At 42.3% G+C, this 10574-nt stretch overlaps 1 protein-coding gene across 1 annotated transcript; it reads right to left on the reverse strand.

Annotated features, from left to right (window-relative positions):
• Window positions 1-504: 504 nt before the first annotated feature.
• Window positions 505-10490, reverse strand: sgsh (N-sulfoglucosamine sulfohydrolase (sulfamidase)). Its single transcript, XM_080721276.1, has 9 exons — window positions 10236-10490; window positions 9252-9412; window positions 7808-7913; window positions 6215-6594; window positions 5779-5860; window positions 5105-5308; window positions 4085-4251; window positions 3036-3253; window positions 505-2034 (listed from the first exon to the last, which is right to left on the reverse strand). The coding sequence occupies exons 1-9, from the start codon at window positions 10318-10320 to the stop codon at window positions 1851-1853; spliced, it is 1587 nt and encodes a 528-aa protein (XP_080577402.1). The 5' UTR covers window positions 10321-10490; the 3' UTR covers window positions 505-1850.
• Window positions 10491-10574: the final 84 nt, after the last annotated feature.

Genomic DNA, 10574 nt, shown 5'->3' on the forward strand with positions numbered 1-10574 from the left:
GGCATCTACCTCAGGGGCGTCAATTGGGTATGGCAGGGGTATGCAGCTGCCATACATGGTCCAGGGGGGAGAATAAAAGTTACTTTTAAATATAAATCCATGAATGTCTCTTTGTCTATCTGTTCTGGTTATTATGTTGTTAAATTACAGTAAAATAACTACAAATGCAAAATTTAACAAAATGGTCACTTTAACAAGGTAGGCTATTATAATTATATTCTCCACACTTTTATTTTCCCCATCTTGACAAAATGGTATATTCCCAGGTTCTGCAGGTCAGCTGCACAGGTGCAATGCATTATTGTTAATTGTGGCACGTTTACTATTTCCTGCCAAGTTTAGCTGCACTTGAACAAACCATAGAAACGGGGGAAAAATAGAATGTACTTTTTAAAATAAATGTATCATGCCTGTTGCTAAGGTATGGCAACATGACTGGTGTCTTGCACGCGCACGAAGGCGCGCGTGCAAGACACCAGTCATGTTGCCATACCTTAGCTTTTTCTGAACTGACGCCACTGATCTACCTTATTGGTTTTCCTCATTGAGGGGATGCAAAAAAGAGGACCAGGGGGCATTTACATTAGTACCTGAAAATACCAATGAGTAGTTGAATCATTTCTGATCGTATTTCCTTTCCATGAGATATGACCAGTAAGACTCCCTAATCGGGAGATCCTGTCACACTGCTGACATCAGTATGACATCACACCGTACACAAATGACCCTTATATAAGACCGGCATTATCTACCGACAGATTAGTAACAAGATGTCAAAATCGTTGAAGGTTGAATCTCCAGATATGGAGATAACCAACACATCACTCCATATATGGAGATAACCGACAAATCTCACTAAGTCTGACCTCACAAGCCCCATATTTGGACACGAACAACATATAACTCCATATATAGAGACATAGCTGCTGACATCAGTATGACATCACACTGCTGACATCAGTATGACATCACACCGTACACAAATGACCCTTATATAAGACCGGCATTATCTACCGACAGATTAGATGCAAGCAGGATCTTGACTCTGACACAACTCATCGGCTCATAAGCTGGTTCTCCCTCCATATATGGAGATAACCGACGAATCTCACTAAGTCTGACCTCACAAGCCCCATATTTGGACACGAACAACATATAACTCCATATATAGAGACATAGCTGCTGACATCAGTATGACATCACACTGCTGACATCAGTATGACATCACACCGTACACAAATGACCCTGACGGCACACACCAAGCAGTGTGATGTCATACTGATGCGGAGATATGAGCAGGGCAAAGGTGTGACGTGTGACCGACGGACGGACGGACGGTGGAGGTTTTGATACTAAACTGCGACCTGACGGTCGCAATTATATTTATGTGGAGGCCTGGACTACCGTAAATGTACCTCTTAATGTATTGAAAACGATTAAGATGACAACTGACATAAAAGATCAAATTAAGTAGTAACATAAAGATTAGCCATAGAGATGTAGGGATTCTTGTAAGTAGAAAACAGTATTTTGCTTATTCTTGGAAAGCAAAACCACATGCCTATAGCATATCATAAATACAACAATGTGTACACCAGGCCCATGGATTTATTTTTTACCAACAATTTCTAGTACATTTCAGATGGGTGTGTGAATTTGTCTTCCATATACTAAACTAACAATGGTAGTCATATCTCCAGATCAGCACAAACCACAGTCTACCGCAATAGAAAACTGGCCTACACTGATCACGATGGCCCAGACATTCCCAGCACACATACAGCCGTTGTGTCTGCAGATCATATAGATACTATACAGTAGATGGGTGGTGTATCGGTCTACAGTGCTCATCAGAGTCCATTGTAGAGCGGCCTGCAGCGTGGCTCCAGCTTGTCTTCCAGGACATAGTCTGGTCCACAGACCCAGGGGTCTCCAGTCTCCCACTGCCACTTCTGCAGGCCCTGCCTCAGGCTTTCCAGAACACTGGTGTAGGATGGGTCTAACGCCAGGTTTCTCCTTTCCTCGGGGTCAGCCCTGCATTGGTGTGTACATACATTTTGTGATTATTTGAAGAGGACTACAAACCAAAGGGAAAAACCTCTCTTCATATGCGGGCATAAAAGGACACAGACAGACGACCGACCGACCGACCGACAGACCGACAGACCGACAGACCGACAGACCGACAGACAGACAGACAGACAGACAGACAGACAGACAGACAGACAGACAGACAATAAGGATAGATCTCTATATATAAGGAGCAAAAAAGGGATACGGATAGAGTGACAGAAAGAATCTAAGATGCAGTGATTGATTTGTGGATGTATAGATATTTCTGGACAACCAACACATCCAGTCCTCCTCTAGTATCTATCCTCTTATATGTTCCCCATTAGTTTATGATGTTAACCCATTTAGAACGGGTACACATTTTGTGTATCATTATTTTATGCTCTAACTATTGAAAAATAGCAGATATACAAGCTCACAGCGCGGCACCGAGTGCCGCGCTGCGAGCTTGTAGATCTGCTATTTTTTTAAATCGTGAAAAATAGAATTTTGACCCGATTCTATAAGTGTCTTTTGAATCCTTCTAAGGTTTTTTGAAAAACCTATGTTTCTATGTCAGCAATCTGTCTAGCCATCGTTCAAAGAAAAGGTCCTTTTCACTTCAACTGGAGCTCAGTTAGTCTGTTCTTGAGAGACTACTAAGTCAGTGGTTCTCAAACCTTTTCATGTGAAGGACCCCCAAAATGATATGTATTTGGCCACGGACCCGCATCTCAAAATATTTAGCTCCAGGGACCACCCAGAAGCAAAATTTTAGTTACAAACGTTCGCTTTGAAAATACATAATATTCAAAGATTTGCACACATTTTCACGACTTTTTCAAAAATAGCAGATCTACAAGCTAACATTTTCACTGGTTAAAGCATTCAATAATTCTAGGCCTAAATGGGTAAAGTGCCGACATGAAAGAGAAAACGACTATGAAAACAATGTCAAAAGCGAGTGTGTATTTCTGTCAGACCTGGTGTCATAGAGCTCCCAGCGGTCACGGTAGTAGTACTGCTCCAGGGTTTTGAACCAGTATGTCGGCTGTCCCAAATGAGTGCGGTTCAGCAGGTCCTGGAAGGTGGGCGACACATAAAGGTCCTGGTCGATGGGGAAAGGCATGCGATAGTTCATGTTGTGCAGTAGGTAGTATGCCCCCTGGTGGACAGAGCGGATTGGGTAGTACATGGTCACCTGTAAATGGAAATGAAATAAATGTCAGCACTATCTGGACTTGTATTACATACATTACTGTTTGTGCAATTATGACCAGAAATGAGCTTGGACATCAGCAACTCACCATATAGCAATACAACTAAACTATATAATGCCCTGTATATTTTTCAGACATTAAAGCTGGCTTTACACTACAGGACTTTTCCAATCTTAAATTATTTTGAAATCTGGTAGCAACACTACAGGATTCATTCATATCTTACAAGATTGTTTTATCAGATAATCTTAGGGACATCACACACTACATGATTCTATACAGATTCTCGGGCTGCAATAATAATGAACAAATAAAAATAAAAAATATCTGGTTAAGGCTAAAATGATAACACAAAAGGTCCAGGGGTCTTGTTTCCATTGTAGTCCAATGTAATTTGACCTTTAGTACAGCACCATGCAGTAGACTGATGACACTACTCCTTCCTGTCTAGGCCTATAGTGCAGTGTTTCTCAATCTTTTTTTCTGCATTTGCACACTTTTTATGTCCTAAAAATCCATGGGCACACCAACATAATACGGGGGTGTAAATATCGTCACTGTCGGGAAGAAACCTTGTATCTCCAAGTTTCAAATGTGTACGTTTCTTCGCAAAGCAAAGCCCTGCTTCATCATACAAGGCTGTCGCAAGGCATCATACAAGTCTGTCGCACAACACACAACGCCTCGCACCGCAATACTGGCTTTCAAGCAGTTTCAAGGGGCACACTTGACCCTTCTCAGGGGCACACCAAAGGTCCCCAGGCACAGTGGTTGAGAAACACTGGTCTAGGCCTATAGTGAGCCCCACAGACCTCATGGAGAGACTGGCTGGCGTAGACGGTGTGCCAGGTGCTGGGCTCAGATACCAGGGCAGGCAGCAAGGAGCGACCAGTCAGATGGACTGGGTCCGTGTGGCTCCCAAGGAGCCGATAGGAAGGGTAGGGAACAGAGAACCAGTCCAGAATGGTTGGGGTGATGTCTGAGGAGGGAAAAAAAAGGACAACGCAAACAACAGGGAAAGAGGGAGAGGAATTATTCAACTTTTCAAAGTTTGTTTTCTAATCATCCTTTTCCTGCCATATGGTTCATGTACTCCAGACATAGCAGTATGAAGTCTCCCCCTTGTGGCTATGTTAGTGCTTTGATAAATCATGCTGATCTTGTCATTGATTAACATAAAGACTGACACAGTCACAAGACCATAACACACACATCTCCACACATTTACTACTAACACATTTATATCTGCCTTTTTGGCCTTTATTTACAATTTCGAGCAACAGTAAAATAAATTCCTGTCAGTAACCCTTTCCCTTCCCTTTTCATTTTACTTTGTCAAAAGACACTTCCTGCCTTCTTTAGTACCGTTGAATAAAACATTTACTAAAACAGTTAGGTCAAACTCATCTTCGCACCATACAACTGGTCCTCTTTCACAGAGGTCATTTCACCCCCACTTTGAATTGAAAAGATGTTGTTGTTTGTAGAGAGAATATAATTCGACCAAATAGGTAAAATGACACAGTGGTCACACATTTAAAGAGGTTGATTGGATCGATAATCATTTTATCAAACTTGTCAAATAATTCTAAGAAAGTGGTTAAATTGAAAGTAAATTGGTATAAAAAGTGAGGAAAATTAGGAGGCACAACTGTCAGAATATAATGATATGTTTGCTGCTGTATTGTCATTTTATTTTCAAATATTTCATAATTTTTGCCTTTGTTGATTGTAAAGCACATTTTAAACCTTGGTTGCAATGCAGATAAAATGTATATTGTTATTAATTGTACTGTCAACATTATGTTTCCTGCAGCCACTCCATGTCTCACCCAGTAGGCTGACGTAGGCCTGGCTGCTTTCTCCCCAGCGCTCCCTGTGCTCAGGAGATGAGACCAGCATAGGCTCTGCTGTACCGGAATGGTACAAGTTGGTTCTGCCATTAGGAAAAGGGATTCCATTATCCGAGCTGTAGATGACCAACGTGTCGTTCTCATAACCAGCATCCCTCAGCTCCTGAAGAACCAAGCCGATGCCTTCCAGTGAAGACATGGTGGGAGAGATGGAAAAACAAGCTCTGTTTAGTTTGATGTCTTGTTTATTGTTGCAGGGATAGGGTTTCTTACCAAAATACACAAGGGGTGTATGAGCTATACAGTGATATATTGTCACTGCTGATGTTGCTAGCACACCAGAGCCAATATCTCACAGTATAGTAGTGATTATACCACAGTTTTTATTTATTATAAATCCTTATGATGGGATGCTGTGACTCTAGAGCAGGTGTCCTTGGGCAAGACACTGAACGTCACATTGCCTCCAATGGTGTTAGGTTGCCAGTTGCCACCGTTGGTGTGTGAATGTGGGAAGTGAAGACGCTGGTGTGTGTGTGTGTGTGTGTGTGTGTGTGTGTGTGTGTGTGTGTGTGTGTGTGTGTGTGTGTGTGTGTGTGTGTGTGTGTGTGTGTGTGTGTGTGTGTGTGTGTGTGTGTGTGTGTGTCACATACCCTGGTCCAGCCGACTAACAGTGGTATACTGAGCTACCAGGTCAGCTCGTGATGTAGGCGTGTCGGGTACAAAGTGGGGCACCTGAGGAACACAAGAACAGAGGAGACAAGACCTGAATGAACACATGCTACTGTCTGACTGACTGATATTTACGAACAGTAGGGATGATCTGAGTTTCCAGATGTTCTCGCCAGCTCTCGCAAAAACAAATGGGAGGGACGAGGAAACAGACATGGTAGACAGTAATCATTGAAACAATCGTCATGGTAGAGACAGTAATCAGAATTATACAAGTGTTTGTGAGTGATGAATGTACATCTTTTGATCAAATAAATCGCATATTAAAACTGGCAAGGCAGGCCGAACATCATACATACTGTACTGTATATGGATAACTTACTACTTCTGTAAGATAGAACCAATTTTGGGACTGACCATAACCTGCTCTGGAGAGTAGTATTCTGGAGTCCAGTCAGGAATTCTTCCCATTCCCATTTCACCATTCCCAAATTTCTCACAGAAGGCTCCATACTGGGGCTGGGAATGCCCACACCGGTGGGTGTCGTGGAATGCTACGTATAGGAAGAATGGTCTCTCTTCCTCTCCTCTTTCCTGCCTTTTTATATTATTACTTTCTTTTCCCTTTCTCCTTCCCTCTGAGGTTTCCGCTCTGTGGGTCTGGAAGAACTTGCGGACCAATAGTTTGATGCGGGTGATGTTTCGCCCCACCTGGAGGACAGAGTTGTTCTCCTCTGTGTAGGCAAAGTCAAAAGGGTAGACCGGTCCTGGACCAACATGTTTCTTCCCAATTATACCTGTATATGATACACAGAAGGAGTCAGACAAACAAAATGGAGCGAGAGTAGCATGACCAAAGATTAATCAATGAACCAGAACAAGACAGATTCTTCCAGCATAAAGGGTTATTACTCTTTGGGGCTATGACATTTTAGATGTGCATTACATTTCTATCAAAGTGTATTTGACAAATGCTACTTCATTACACAGGACTGTGTTGTGAGAAAGGAGAGGGGTAGAGAGGTGGTGGAAATAGACACGCAAGACATGACAGTCACGAACCAGACTCAGGGCAGGTGCACACCCCGCACGGTCAGTGTGCACTGACAAGCTACAGTTGCCCCCTTTTCTTTGTAGTCCATCACCCCTGAAGTCTACCACGTAGGCAATGAATCTTCATAGTAATACGAAGCACATTGAAGTCATTAATGATGGGATTTACACAGCTATACCGCTTGTCCTTGTGACGAGGTCAAATGAATGCAGACCTGTGTCCCAATACCCCACCCACCATTCAAACTGCACACAATGCAAACTATAATGTAATGGCAACAAAAATAACAACTTTTGACATATTGACACTCCTGTCACACTCGGATAAAGTCTTCTTTTCACACCTGCTTTGGAACAGTGTAGGGCAGGGGTGCCAACACTTTTTTGACTGGAGAGCTACTTTTAAAATGACCAGCTCAACATGATCTACCCACCCCAAAAAAATTACCTGGGGGGGCTTTGGAATAGCAGCGGCACTGGCGTTACATATAAGACAAACGCACTTGAAATGGGAAATGGAAGTGATACAAACACGCTTGAAATGGGAAATAGAAGTGATACAAACACGCTTGAAATGGGAAATGGAAGTGATACAAACCCACTTGAAATGGGAAATGGAAGTGATAGGTTTTTGGGTTCTTTGTAATGCTACTGACTTGAAACCAAAGCATTGCATTGTGGGGGGTTGCCTACTTTAGAAGCAGTGAAGGGAGCTGACAAGCAAGTCAAGTCACCTTAATTCAAGTGACAGATGCCAAAATGAGGGGTTTTGTGATTTTAGTTTATAATTATTTCCCTTTATATTAGGGGCATGTTATATGGCCTACCTGCACAGCCTTTGTGATCTACTGGTAGATCACGATCTACCTTTTGGGCATCCCTGGTGTAGGGGAAGCACATTAAAAGCACAAACAACAATGTGGTTTTGTTGCTCTCCTTATACGGTTGATCCTTTACCTGTATGTATGTTGGCTTGGCTGAGGAGTAGAGGCAGACTTTGTACTCCGTCAAATGAGTTGAAGTGGTGGACCCCCTGATGCAGTCCGTACATCCCATTCTGATGCTGGGGACACATAAAGAAACTGTGTAACTGTGTCCCAAAGAGAGAATAAGGGGTAAAGAAATCTACTGATTTAGTGCAGTGGTTCTCAACCTGTGGGTCGGGAACCCCAGGAGGGTCCCCAAATTATTGTGCATTAATGTGCAACATTGTTTTCTCACTCAACAGTAAACAAACCAACATAAAGTTTAAAAGTCTCAAAGAAAGATGTATTACAAGATAGATAGATTGATAGATAGATAGATAGAGCCTGGAATTTCATCTTAAAAAAATGGGTCCCCTGAAAAAAAGTTGGGAAACACTGTTCTAGATAGTCAGTGTGCCATGTCAACATACATTTTAATGACACGCCATGAAGAATTCTGACATAATTTGATTGCCAGGACATTGTTGTAACGAGCAATAATCCACCTCTCCCCGACGCCCTCCCCAGTCAGAGTTCAGAGTTTTAATGAATGTAGAATTATGTGCAGGACGTAATTTGCTGTAAATTGACCATGTTTAAAAAAATATTTGATTTTAAAATAAACATCCTCTCACACTTCTGCCAGTGTGCGAGTGATCACCCATCCCTGTGCCAATGTTGGCACCCGTGCCTAAGGTTATAGAACTGTGTTATACAAAATGTAATGCCTCAACTCTTAGTGCTTGTCAGGGTGGGGGGTCCCCAGTGCCAGTTAACCCATTTAGAACGGGTACACATTATTGTGTATCATTATTTTATGCTTTAACTATTGAAAAATAGCAGATATACAAGCGCGAGCTTGTAGATCTGCTATTTTTGAAAAATCGTGAAAATTAGAATTTTGACCCGATTCTATAAGTGTCTTTTGAATCCTTCTAAGATTTTTTTGAAAAACCTATGTTTCTATGTCAGCAATCTGGCTATAGCCATCGTCAAAGTAAAGGTCCTTTTTCACTTAACTAGAGCTCAGTTAGTCTGTTCTTGAGAGACTACTATGTCAGTGGTTCTCAAACCTTTTCATGTGAAGGACCCCCAAAATTATATGTATTTGTCCACGGACCCGCATCTCAAAATATCTAGTTCTATTCTATCTAGGGACCACCCAGAAGCAAAATATGAGTTACAAACGTTCGCTTTGAAAATACATATATTCAAAGATTTGCACACATTTTCACGACTTTAAAAAAAAAATAGCAGATCTACAAGCTCGCAGCTTGTATATCTGCAATTTTTCACTGGTTAAAGCATTCAATAATTCTAGGCCTATATGATTATTTTGGGGGTTGCGGCCTGAAAAGGTTGAGAACCTCTGATTTAGTGGATGAGGGACGGATGAGTGTGTGCTACCTGAGTGATGGTGTGTGTGCGCTACCTACCTGTGGCAGGCCAGTGAGGATGGCGGAGCGGCTTGGGGAGCAGCTGCTGACGGAGGTGAAAGCGTTCTGGAACACCACACTGCGCTGTGCTAAGGAGCGCAGGTGAGGTGTGTGGACCACAGAGTTGTTATACACCTCCGTCTCAAAACCTGCATCATCCGCTGTAGGAGGGGAGACACAGTCACAAAGGTTACAACAAGGTGTGCATGTCAATCAATCAACTTTATTCAACGTTATAGTCACAAGGTGAAACTCTTATGCAGGCCTTCCACGTTTGCAGCTCAGGGAGCAAAAAGAAGAGAATTCTCAGTTAAGAATGGAAAACAAGATGAGCACAAAAAGCCTGAGAAGCAGCATGTTTTGTTGGAGCATGTTGTAATTAAAAGAGGTACTGTATCACATGCAGTGCATTCATTATAGTGCATGTCAGTATCATATTGCTTTTAGACGTCGTTGCATGTGATGTGTAGTGTAACACTCTCAAAGTGGGCTTCGGGGACCCCTGGGGTCCTTGAGGGAGTTCCAGGGGGCCCTCAGCTAAATGATAGTTAGGAAATGACAAATAACTGAGAGTGTACAAATGGACACTGTTTCCATTTTTACACAACATGGATTTTAAATTGGGGTCTCAGAGATAGAAATGCCATTAAATGGGGTTCCGTAGCCTAAATGCATGTCAAACTGGGGGTCCCTGAAATTAAGATGGTTGAGAATCACTGCTAGAGCCATACACATCTTATCTCACCATGGGGGTCCCTGGCATGTCTTTTCAAATGAGGGTCCGCGGGCTGATAAGTGTCAATTTGGGGGTCCTTGACCAGAAAAGGTTTGAGAACCACTGGTGTAACATACATCCTGAATGAAGACAACTTTCATCCAGGTGCCAGATAGCCTGATTATCAGCCTGAATTTGCATTTCGTTTCAATCACTCCATTTATTCACAGTTGGTCAATCGAGAGGGCAAATACTCTGTCATCACTCACCGATTATTAGAAGGACATTTCTTTTCTTGGACTCTCCGATGTGACATATTGCCAAAACAAGAAAGAGAACCAATGCATTCGACATAGTGTCAATTAAATCTCCTTATTGAATCACTAAGCAGGCCAATTCTGCACGATTTCCAGACGAAACATGTCAACCGTTTTGCACCGGATACATGTGCAACATTATGGTAAATTCCAGTGAATCAAAAATCAATATTGTTGTTTTACTAACAAAGATGAAACAGTCACAACATCACATGCCTTCCTGAAACAACTTAAGCCCCACCTTTTTTTAGTCACATGATAGTGGTCACGTGAAGAACAGTGTCTGTTTAC

Source organism: Nannobrachium achirus (genome assembly GCF_963921795.1).
Source record: "Nannobrachium achirus genome assembly, chromosome: 3".
NCBI classification, from domain to species: domain Eukaryota; kingdom Metazoa; phylum Chordata; class Actinopteri; order Myctophiformes; family Myctophidae; genus Nannobrachium; species Nannobrachium achirus.

Excerpts from the sequence above, each read along its gene's own strand:
- sgsh (XM_080721276.1), bottom strand. The coding sequence starts at position 10,320 with ATGTCGAATGCATTGGTTCTCTTTCTTGTTTTGGCAATATGTCACATC. Across the intron at positions 6,595-7,807 it reads CCAAGCCAACATACATACAG|GTATAATTGGGAAGAAACAT; the intron begins GTAAAGGATCAA and ends TATCATATACAG. Across the intron at positions 5,861-6,214 it reads ACTCTCCAGAGCAGGTTATG|GTGCCCCACTTTGTACCCGA; the intron begins GTCAGTCCCAAA and ends TGTGTTCCTCAG.